Source organism: Pongo pygmaeus, chromosome 5, assembly GCF_028885625.2.
Source record: "Pongo pygmaeus isolate AG05252 chromosome 5, NHGRI_mPonPyg2-v2.0_pri, whole genome shotgun sequence".
In the NCBI taxonomy this organism is placed as follows: domain Eukaryota; kingdom Metazoa; phylum Chordata; class Mammalia; order Primates; family Hominidae; genus Pongo; species Pongo pygmaeus.
Window position 1 is genome coordinate 135,384,497 of NC_072378.2, and position 12,481 is coordinate 135,396,977.

The 12,481-nt window shown below is 38.0% G+C and overlaps 1 protein-coding gene across 6 annotated transcripts in view; it reads right to left on the minus strand.

Moving 5' to 3' along the window:
* HBS1L (HBS1 like translational GTPase) overlaps window positions 1-12,481 on the minus strand; it is a 92,860-nt gene that overhangs the window by 76,954 nt on the left and 3,425 nt on the right. For 3 of the 6 annotated variants that reach the window (XM_054490908.2, XM_054490907.2, XM_054490911.2), the window contains exons 2-3: window positions 11,540-11,605; window positions 3,004-3,129 (exon numbers count right to left, since the gene is read on the minus strand). In XM_054490908.2, the coding sequence (XP_054346883.2) occupies window positions 3,004-3,129; window positions 11,540-11,605 (192 nt within the window). The remainder of the gene's footprint in view (window positions 1-3,003; window positions 3,130-11,539; window positions 11,606-12,481) is intronic. The other 3 variants (XM_054490910.2, XM_054490909.2, XM_063666620.1) reach the window with 1 other exon arrangement.

The following is a 12,481-nucleotide window of genomic DNA, read 5'->3' on the forward strand; positions in this document are numbered from 1 at the left end:
AAGCAATTCTCCCACCTCAGCCTCCTGAGTAGCTGGGATTATGGACGCCCGCCACCATGCCCAGCTGATTTTTCTATTTTTAGTAGAGATGGGTTTCACCATGTTGGCCAGGCTGGCCTCAAACTCCTGACCTCAGGTTTCCAAATGCCTCGGCCTGCCAAAGTGCTGGGATTACAAGCGTGAGCCACCACGCCCAGCCGGCATTCACTTTTAAAAGAAAAAAATTTAAGTCTGGAATTATCTGTTTATGAATTTTAATTTTCTGATGACATTAGTATTAAAAGTAATTATTAATAATACTTATTAACGATGTAAAATCCGTAAGAGCAGAGAGGCTTTGTATCCCTAGAACCCTTTGTATCTCTAGTACCAGGTAACTAGGGGCCAATGAATAAAAATGAATGATATATTCCTTTATATTTTTGTATACCACTTGACAATTTTCACAATACTTTTATGTATATTTCTTTTGTAATCCTCATAATAAGTCTATGAGCTAGATATATCAAGCAAATTCTAACTTAATAAAGATAAGATTGAAAATCATGGCACTACTAACTAGCAATAATCAAAATAGAATAGAGGTTTTCAAACTCCCTAATCCACAAAACCATTTCACAGAATGCAATTTATATTTAATTGTACATGCTCATATGCTGAACAAGTAATCTACTGGCAATACCCTTTCTTTAAAAAAAAAGTATTTGATACTTCTTTCATTGGCCCATTAATTATTAATAATACATTCCTGAAATATTTGGGCAATTCTGCTTTGCTTCAATCTAAGATTAACTGTTAAAGGCTAATACGCTATGGGATAATATTATCTCTTTGATAAATACATCAATTATTGAAACTGTAACAAAATACTTAGTATAGCTAGCTAGCATCAGGGCCTCCTCTTTTTTTTTTTTTTTTTTTTTTGAGACAGTTTCACTCTTATTGCCCAGGCTGGAGTGCAATGGCGCGATCTCAGCTCACAGCACCCTCCACCTCCCAGGTTCAAGCGATTCTCCTGCCTCAGCCTCCCGAATAGCTGGGATTACAGGCATGTGCCACCACTCCCCGCTAATTTTGTATTTTTAGTAGAAACGGGGTTTCTCCATGTTGGTCAAGCTGGTCTCAAACTCCTGACCTCAGGTGATCCGCCCTCCTCGGCCTCCCAAAGTGCTGGGATTACAGGCGTGAGCCACCACGCCCATCGGGCCTCTTCTAATTATAAAAACTATTTTCTGTACCCACCCAAAGAGGCAGTATAGTGAGGGGGTTAAAAGTAGAGGTTACAGAGTTAGGCTAGTTTGGTTCATATCCTAATGCCACTTACTAGCAGGTACCACCTCAAGCAAGTTACTTCTCAGTGTCTCATTTTCCTCTCTTGTAAAATGAGGGCAACTGTCCTACTTCATAAGGTTGTTGTCAAGATTAAAGATGCTAACACCTGAACAGTACGGTACGTAGAAAGTACCTAGAGAGCATTAGCAAAAATCAGCTATGATCATTATTACTGTCATCACTTACATATAAGTCAGGCTGGAATGATTAGCTTTCCTTCTCAAAAATAACTCTGAATTTCCTAACTCCTTAATCATTGTTCACTGAGGCATAGCAGGACAGAACTTCCATCCTATTCCTATTCTCTCTCCTTACAATCTTAACAATAATACTCTTTAAAAATACAATTAAAAAGTGAGTTCATACTACAGCTAGACTTTTATCCAGATTTTCCAATGTATTTTCAGAGTTGGTAAATCCCCTTTATTTCTCCTTTATCTATTGTTTCCCTTTCTGCTTTCTACTTTTGTATATTCATGCTTTCTCTCCATTTTTCTTGAGTTGGTTAGCAGCCGGTATGTATTTTATTGATTAATTCAAAGATCAACTCCCAGATTCATAAATTTCTTGTTTTACAATTATTACAAATTTTCAACATAAAAACAATTATGCCAGGCACGGTGGCTCATATCTGTAATCCCAGCCCTTTGGGAGGCTGAGGCGGGTGGATCACTTGAGGTCAGGAGTCCGAGACCAGCCTGGCCAACATGGTGAAACCCCATCTCTACTAAAAATACAAAAATTACCCATCTGTGGCAGCAGGCACCCATAATCCCAGCTACTCGGGAGGCTGAGGCAGGAGAATCCCTTTAAACTGGGAGACAGAGGCTGCAGTGAGCCAAGACTGCGCCACTGCACTCCAGCCTGGATGACAAAGTGAAACTCTGTCTCAAAAAAAAAAATTATAGAACAAAGCCACACTCCAGAGAAAGATCAAATCTTTGTGCTATCAACAAATGGCATTATTGTTATACCTGGTCATTTCAATTCTGCTATCAAATCTATGGCTTGAATGATGTTTGAAGCCATGTCATGTCTGGAATTTATTTATAAAAGAAGAAAGCTAAAATATAAATATCTTCATTAAAATGTTTAAAAGAGTTGAAAATATGCAAAAACTCAGAACCGATGTCATTACCAAGTTCTATCGTGAAACAATTCACACAGATGTAAATCTTGAAACTTAATTCACACAGATGTAAATCTTGAAACTTAATTCACACAGATGTAAATCCTGAGGACACTTATACAGTGTCACTTTAGACTTCAACTGGTTTTTTTTTCAAACCTCTTGAACTTAACATCTTTGTAAGTAAAGGAGTTTATGTATTCTAATCATAAGCTCCACATACAGCTTATGAAACAATTAAATCGTATGAAAAAGTTCTTCTTAACGAATCACTGGAGTTTCTCTCCCATGGAAAAAGTTTTAAATGGGATAGTTCAATTAAAATTCCAGTTACTAAACAATAGCCATACAATTTTTCATACAGTTAAATACACTCCTCACAAAACATACTTAATAAAACATAAACTGTCCTTGAATATGAAAGATATGTTTACATCATTATTGTTCATAGTCACTGTTATAAACACAATAGAACTGATAAATTCTGGTGTATTTGGTTATTAATCACTTTCAGATAACAGATACACTACTTTTTGCTATACCTTGATCAAATCCACTGAACTGATGGTTCGAAACAGAATTGGAAGATTCTTTCAGATCTTCATAATCATATTCTTCCACAGGCTCAACAGAAGGTTTGTCACGCCGTGAATAAATAAACTGAGCAGCTAGAATATAAAATGATCAAAGAATGCTATGGTATAGCCATTTCCTATTAACTTTTTACAAAAGTTAAAGTAAAAATTAAAAATTCTAATCAATCACCTATAGTTACCTATATTTCATAAGGGATGAAAACAAAAACAATATCATACCAAAACATATACCTAAAATCCTACTCAAAGGTGCTTACAACTTATTATTCTCTTATAATCTTCTTCCTTCTTTCCCCCAGTCTCTGAAACCATTCCACTCAGCCTACTTTCTCCCTGGTTTCCAAAATCTACCTTTCCTAGTATCTCTTCTTTGTATACTATTCTGTGTTCCCTGAAATTTTCTCTTCGATACAAATATTTCAAACCAAGTATCAAACTTCTAATTTACATAATTAAGAAAACACAAGGTGGCCAAGCACGGTGGCTCACCCCTGTAATCCCAGCACTTTGGGAGGCCAAGGCGGGTAGATCACCTGAGGTCAGGAGTTCGAGACCAGCCTGGCAAATACAGTGAAACCCCATCTCTACTAAAAATATAAAAATTAGCTGGGTGTGGCAGCGGGCACCTGCAATCCCAGCTACTCAGGAAGCTGAGGCAGGGGAACCGTTTGAACCCAGGAGGCAGAGGTTGCAGTGAGCCGAGATCACGCCATTGCACTCCAGCCTGGGTGACAAGAACAAAACTCCGTCTTAAAAAAAAAAAAAAAAAAAAAAACAGAAAAGAAAACACAAGAAGTGTTAATTTTGCCTGAATCTAAGAGTTCACGGAAAATACAGACTCTAATCTTTAAACAACTCATGCTTTCAATCACACACTTTCGATCATACACTGACACTGTAAACTAGTGTCATATACCTAACTTTAACTTTCAGACATCTGTGCTACTCTGCAATACTGCCAAACATCATCACTCAATATATAACTGGGTATTCATATATCTCTCATTAGGGAAAGGAAAGACAGATTATCTAAATGCCAATACATGCCTGAGTATCATAAATGAAATACAAGTGAGCAAAGGAGAAAATCACAGGCATATCCATGGTACTAATGCTTCCAGCTCTACTGGATGGCCACTGAACTGAATCCTGGACACTGTGTTCAATTGTAAAGGAACAAAATTAAAGAATATGTTAAGAAGGACAGAAATATAGATACAATATTCAAAAGGCAAGGTATTATTAGAGGTATTATCTAGCTTTCTATAAGAGCACAAAACATGTTAAGTTCATTGACTTGTGTATAGATTATCAGGAAGATATTATTTATTAAAGGGAAGCTACATTCAAAATTTATAGATATACAATCACATTGGGGGGTAGAGAAAAAGACATCGAAAGGTATAGATAACGCATAGAACATAAAGCTGCAGTGTACGTGTAACACCTATACTCAGAAGGTTAAAACATAACCACTCTCTATTCATTGTAAAAGTCAATGGCCTTACAAATTAGAAGGGAGGGCAAAGAACAAAAACGTAATGACTTATTTTAAAAGCCAAATGAGTAATACTAGACAACAAGCACTGTGGAAGCACAGAAGTAACCAATGAAGACTGAAGCATTATAATAAAGGAGGTAGGAATATAGGGAAAATTGAAGAGGTGGAAGAGATCCTGAACAAGGAGAAAAGAATAAGAGAAATATTAATAAAGAGCAGTTGAGAGAATTCAATCCGTTCTACTATAATGCATGTTTCCTTAAAACAAATTAGCTCATGTCAATGGGCTATGAAAGTGTAACATTGAGGATGCTTTAGTTTATGAAATTTTTCTCCCAAAACTTCAAAGTTTTGCATCACTGCATAATAACAACACATATAAAGTCCGATAACACCAACCACAGAGAAATATTATGCTGTAAGATAATTGTATTGTAATGCCACATAGCTCCACATTCTTCCCCTTGGCTCAGTTTGGACATGTGCCCTGTTTGGAGAGCCCTTACTGCTTGGCTCTCCAAGGTCTCTGAGCATTGTGCCTTTACAATATTATCCTTTAGTTTCAACCCTTTCTTACACCTCCTATCAAGCGTTCACCTTTTTTAAAAGTATAAAATCCTATATTTACTGGAGTACTTATTAGGAAATTAATGTATCTTTTCAAATGTGCAAGCATTTTTATTAAGATAATTATTTCTGTTTGCACTCTATAGGTGGAGTGGTTTGTCCTGATCTTATGTTTTCCCATAAGTTGTTAATTTTAGTATATAATTCTGAAGACCACAAAGTTTTTTAAGAATGCAAGTTATGTTGTGTATGTATGTATGTGTAGGGATATATACATCCCTATTTTCCCCCTCTTGTGCAAGTAGATAACAACACTGGTATAAGGTCAGCATGGCTAAATAGCAGAAGAGACAACCTATTTCATAAATTCTCTAAGAGGACAACTTTTTTCACATTACAATCTCAGAATTAGAGATGTGTCTTTCAATCAAATGACATCTTAGCATTACATAATACTTAAGACTGATAGCCTTTTGTTTTAAAGTGGTCCTTAAAATAATGATACACCTTACAATTCATGGCATTTTAGATTTAATAAAATGTGGTATAAATGAGGCCCTTTGGTCCCTGGTGCTTTCCCGGCTTTAATAAACTGTATTCAGTTTTGTCTAAAAGTAACAAACATCCTTCCCCCAACTTCTCCTCCTACCCATGAACTAGGAGGGAGAAACCTAACACAAATTAAAAAATTAAGTGAGGCATGAAATCAGATGTTTCCCTCAACAAGTTTCAGTCAGGAAATACTGACAGGGAAGAGGAAGTTTTCAATGTACAGGCTTCTCCTCTGCCTGCCAGGAGCTATTTTTTCTGCAGTGGGGTCGGGGGTGGTCCTATACCACCACACACACCCAACACATAACTCCAACTCAAAAACCTATACTGTGGCCACTATTTTGGAAGTAGTAATGGTTGGATTTGCAAAGGGTGGGTGGGGGGAAGAGTAAGAAAACTCCCCCAGGAGAAGTATTGGGTCGGTGCAAAAGTAACCGCAGGTCTTTCCATTACTTTCAAAGGGTGGGTGGGTGAGGCGGGGAGCGGTCCAAACCTCTGAAGTTGTACTGAGAGCCCCAAAAGCAACAAACACAACAAACAAAGGAGTGACAGAAAGTAATGATGAGAAAATGGTAAATACAAAATGCTATTCTCTAAAATTTTAAATCACAAACTTTGATGGAAGTGCTTTCTGAAAAAACGGACACCTATAATTTTTAAAATTTAAGGCATTTTGACAAACATAAAAGTGCAAAGAATTCAAAACGTAACACCTGAAACTTCCTACAATGGTTTCCTAAACATCTTAAAATAAAAATCACATGAGGCATTCATTAAAAATACAGATTTCTAGGCTTCTTCCCCTGGAGATTATGATTCAGTGGTGCTGGAATGAAGCAGGAAATTTGTATTCTTAAGAATTATTCCGGCCAGGCACAGTGGCTCATGCCTGTAATCCCAGCACTTTGGGAGGCCCAGGCAGGTAGATCACCTGAGGTCAGGAGTTCAAGACCAGCCTGGCCAACATGGCAAAACCCCATCTCTACTAAAAATACAAAATTAACTAGGCGTGGTGGCGGGTGCCTGCAATCCCAGCTGCTTGAGAGGCTGAGGCGTGAGAACTGCTTGAACCTGGGAGCCAAGTGGAGGTTGAGGTGAGCCGAGATCGTGCCACTGCACTCCAGCCTAGGCTACAGAATGAGACTCCGTCTCAAAAAAAAAAAAAATTATTCCCAGCAGATTCATATCACAAGGTAAGATTAAGAAACACTGGTGACCTACAAGTCTCCCCTTTATTCTGGCCCACCTATACGCCACTTTGTGGACCATGATCAGTTATCTGCACAAAATACTAGCTCCCTTACTCAAAAAACTCCAATAAGTTGACACTAAAAACACAAAATTAGAAACTGTCTTTCACAATTTCATTCCTATTTTCTTTCCTAGCCCTCTTTCCTCCTGCCACTTGCATTAATCCTGGTAGTCTGATGAAACAAGCCTCACTTAAAGGCCATTGCTTAAGCAACGCTGTTTCCTCTAGCTGGGATGCCATTCTTACTCCCAAATTTACTAGCTTCAATCCCACCTCCTTCTAGAAGCCTTCCCAGACTCCTTCAGTCAGCGTTATTTTCTTTACCCACAATACTGTTGTAGCAAGTTATTTGAACAAGACTTTAAACAAGCTTCCTTATACCAAACTAATTTATAAATGTATTAGAATAGCGTTTTTCTTACAAAAAAAAAGAATATACAATAAAGGTGTGAAATTAGAATGGAACAAATAAAGATTACTTCTAATCATATTAGCTGAAACAAAATACATCACCATTCAAATAAAGTTTTATATACAAACTCCTTTTGCTACCCCCCACTCTTTGACATAGGTTCAATACTCAGTATCAATCTTTCTAAAAGAAAGAAAAGTTAACATTTAAAAATCACCATCCTAGGCTGGGCATGGTGGCTCACACCTATAATCCTGGCATTTTGGGAGGCCGACGCAGGAGGATCACTGGAGCTCAGGAATTTGAGACAAGCCTGGGCAGCATAGTGAGACCAGGAAAATTGGGCTTAATAGAATTCAAAAAAATATACACGTGCTGATGAATTTTAGAGAGAAATTCCGATTAATCGATAAAGTCTTTCAATTATCAGACTTCATTACACCATGAATACAATCAGCTTTTCAATGACATTAGCTGCTTAAGGATAGAAAATATTCTTCTAAAACCATTCATTTTTTATTGAAAATTACCTGGAAAATATACCACTATAGAGGAAAGTAAGTTTCTTATCTGATGTTACTGCTATTTTTAAAATGTTTTGAAAAATTTAAAAATCCAAAGTCGTATGCTTTTGTTAAAAATCAGTTTGTCACAGAAGAAACCAAAAACATTTAACTATCTCCTGCTTTGATAAGATCAGTTGGCTTCTTGGTGTGTTCGAAAAGTAACTCTCAGAGTCAGACTGTCCTGAATACAAACCACAGGTAAGAGCCACATCAAAAGCTATGAGAGACACATGGATAAACTCTGACTCTGTCCTCAAGAAAGCTAGGCCATAAATGCAAATCTCAGAGAAACACCCTTTGAAGGTCTGACTTTGTACTATTACCTTATTATTCAAGATAACATTTATCCAGTGAAGCCTAGATAAATGACTGTGTTAACCTGCAATATTAAGGTGTCTTTCAGTAATCCCCCCTCTGAAAGACTCCACGCTTATACAAAGCCATATTCAACCAACTTCCAAGTCCTGTAGACCTCAACTCCTGTAAATTTTCTCTTGAATGTATTTCCAAATCCAATGCTACCACTCTTGCCCTAAACAAATGGTTCTCAATGCATACCACAAGCATACCCCAGTGGGCTTGTTAAAACATCTGCTATGCCTCACTCCCAGTTTCTGACTCTTGGGTGGAGTCCCCAACATTGCATTTCTAACAAACTCTCAAGTTATGCTGATGGCTCACTTTGAGAACACTGTCCTAAAATAGCCTCATCTCCTCTAGATAAATACATATAACAGTCTCCTAACGAGTCTACTTACATCCACCCATATACCACCTTTAATCCATTATCTATGTATTAGAGATTTTTTTAACTCAAATCTAATATAACCGTATCATCTTCTCAGTTCTATGAATATGCCATGCTCTCTAATGTGCTTAGAATGTGAGTGATGAGGACAGCACTACCAGACATCACTTTGTCACCTCTAATATTTAAGTTACCTAGTCAACTGTGATGCTGAATTATAGGAGCCCCAAAGGGCAAATGCCTAGGAGGTTCCTAGAAAAATGTGAAATTGTTTTATTCCTAAGTCACTATAAAATGTCTTCCCTTTTGAATCCCTGAATAAGGAGCTATAAAGGAATGCTGCTTATTAAGCCATCTCTCAGCTTCTAACCTACCATCCTTTACTCAGCTTTGTGATGCTGGATTGAAGTCACTGCAAAGCACATTTCTTCTTTGATACCCGGCTCCCTTTTAGGATCATCCAATAAGGAGATATTAAAAGGACACTGGAAAGCCAGAGAAGGCAGGCACATGCTCCTTCCCTTTTGCTTCTTGTTCCAGCAATACTCACTTCACCTTCCAGAAGCAGTTTCTTCCAGTAACTGCAATTAATATCCGTTTTCAGTTTTTCCAAAACTCCCAGAACCAGCTTCAATTTGCCTCTTCACTCCCCAGACAACACAACCAGCCAGTAGGTTGGAATCCCCTCTTTAAAAGGCTGAATCCCAGCTCTAAGATTCAGGGACCTTCTGAGGCACCAGCATCAGCCATGCAGTACGTCCCTGCCCAGAGGTCTGAGTCCTGGCCCCACAGTCCCTCTTGTGAACTTCAGAGGCAAAGCAGCAAAGAACCCTCTCCTCAAGGTCTAAGTCACAGCTCCAAGGAGCCTCCACCAGCTTCTAAAAGGTGGTTTCAACCTTGCCTTTTGTTCCCCTAAGAACTAGGGACAGTAAAGTGCTTCCTGAATTTACTACCTTCTTGATATCCTGGTTGCACTTTTTGCATTATTTGTTCTATAATACCTGGTCAACAACTTTTTATGTTAAATGTTCTCTGATAAAATAACTAGTGCAATTTTTATCTCCTAACAGAATATGGACTGATAACAGTGAAACATTAAAAGATGAGAGGAAAAGCCACGATTAAGCTAAATGAGAAAAGTACTTGACCAGAAGAGCAGGCCTGTAAATAAAGAGCTAGATGCATTTCAGAATAACCAGTTAACAGGAAAAGGATGACAGAGTAGATATGATAAAGACAACTTCTAGCATATCTATGCTTTTATAAAGAAAAAGAAATTATAAAAGTCAGAAGGGGCATATTTGGTCTACAGAGGCTAAAAATAGGATGAAAGCAGGTACAGTTTATAAGACAGCCCAGCAGACAAGAGGGTAATTAAGACAAGGAGGATGTATTAGTCCATTCAGGCTGCTATAACAAAATGCTATAAACTAGGTAGCTTATAAACAGAAATTTCTGACAATTCAGAGGCTAGGAAGTCCAAGATCAAGGCAGTCTGTGTGTGGTGAACACCCGCTTTCTGGCTCACAGACAGCACCTACTTGCTATGTCCTAACATGACAGAAGGGGAAGAGTTCTCCTTGGGACCTCTTTTATCAGGGCACTAATCCCATTCATGAGGGCTCTACCCTCATGGCCTAATCACCTCCCCTCCCAAGGGCCCCACCTCCTAATACCGTCACCTTGGGGCTTAGAATTTCAACATGTGAATCTGGGGGAAACACAAACATTCAGACCATGGCAGAAGGCTCTGAAAGAAATGTTAATTATATCAAACCTTTAAACTTGTGAAAAATGTTTTATAAATTATATTTACGCTATACCCAACCATAGGTAAATATACTATTATACGCTCTTTTTATACCATATTAAATTTTTTTTCCATTTTTTGAGATGGAGTTAGCTTTTGTTGCCCAGGCTGGAGTACAATGGTGCGATCTCAGCTCACTGCAACCTCTGCCTCCCAGGTTCAAGCGATTCTCCTGCCTCAGCCTCCTGAGTAGCTGGGATTATAGGCACTCGCCACCATGCCTGGCTACTTTTTGTATTTTTAGTAGAGATGGGGTTTCACCATGTTGGCCAGGCTGGTCTCAAACTCCTGACCTCAGGTGATCCACCTGCCTCGGCCTCCCAGAGTGCTGGGATTACAGGTGTAAGCCATCGTACCCGGCCTATACCATACTAAAATTTAGCAGGGCATTTTAACCTGTGTAGATAGTAGGCTGAAATTTGGAGACAAATGTAGTGTTAGGGAAATAAGTGACAGGAGGATCAGGATTAATGACTCAGCCTTTGCTGGGAAGAATATATGAATGTTTTCCTTATATGGTGGCAGAGAAGAAATCTTTGGGCTGATAATCTAGAAGATGCAGCTCTGATGTGGAATCATACAGAAATATGAATGCCAAATTCCTCTGTGGCTCCAAAATAAGTCTGAACTACATGTATTGGTTTATTTACCAAACTGTTTAACAACAGATAAACTAAAGTACTGTATAAAGGAAAGTCTAGGCATAACACCTCCATGTTTCTAATACTCAAAAGATCCTTGAGGATATAATGGCTGTCTGCCTCCAGAGGCTTCAGAATTTCATTATTGACTAACTTACCATTTTAGTATATTTAGATTAACTGCATGATGCAAAGTATGTTGAAAAAATGCCACAGTCTTTTTCACATTATTTAAAACTAAATAATAGAATCACAAGTTTAAATTCTACTCACAGGAAAAGAAATTATTTTATATGCCTTTAAAAATTAACATATAATTAACTTTTTAAATGTTATATATTACAGTCTCACAGAACACTCCAGTCTTTGAATGACTAACATTTACGTTTTTAAACACCAAATCCAAGGAATCAAATTATTTTTAAAAATTCACCTGTTGATGGCGAAATACAATAATCATCCTCTACAGACTGGCCGTAGAGATCATCATCTTCAAAATCTAAAATAAAGACAAAAGAGATAAATTCATTTACAAGTTCTTTTTATATTCTTAGTTACTAGTGAGGAAGCATCTGAATCCTCTCCAAAGTAAACTGTTTATCAAAATTTAAGGAACCTAGAATGTCTATTTTCAAAAAAACTCTAAGAATTTCACCCATAAAATAGGTTATTTACTAACTCTGTATTTATAACTCTGTATTTATACACAGTTCTTCAGTTGTTAAATTAATTGGGTTTACCCAGGTCCCAAGTTTTCACCTCATAGGATCAAATATAATAATCCTATAAAAAATATACTTGAGGCCAGGCACGGTGGCTCATGCCTGTAATCCCAGCACTTTGGGAGGCCAAGGTAGGTGCATCATGAGGTCAGGAGTTTGAGACCAGCCTGACCAATATGGTGAAACCCTGTCTCTACTAAAAATACAAAAATTAGCTAGACGTGGTGGCGCGCACCTGTAATCCCAGCTACACTGGAGGCTGAGGCAGGAGAATCACTTGAACCCAGGAAGCGAGGTTGCAGTGAGCCAAGACCGCGCCACTGTACTCAGCCTGGGCGACAGAGCAAGATTCCGTCTCAAAAAAAAAAGAAAAAAAGAAAAAAAATACTTAGTCTCTCCAGTGTTGACAAAAATCTGAAATAAACCATTTTTTTTTTTACCATGTGCCCTCCTCTATAACCAAAGCACTTCTCTTCCACAGAACATGGGGGTATACAATAGATCATGAAAGTAGTATTTCTTTATGGAGAGCTAGGTAACATCTATACAAACCAACTTACCCTAAACTCCCTATGCCCACCCGCTGATGGCTAACTGCCCTTTTTTTCTGCTTCCTGGGATATGCTCTTTGCCTAGATTTTCCTAGGTCATTT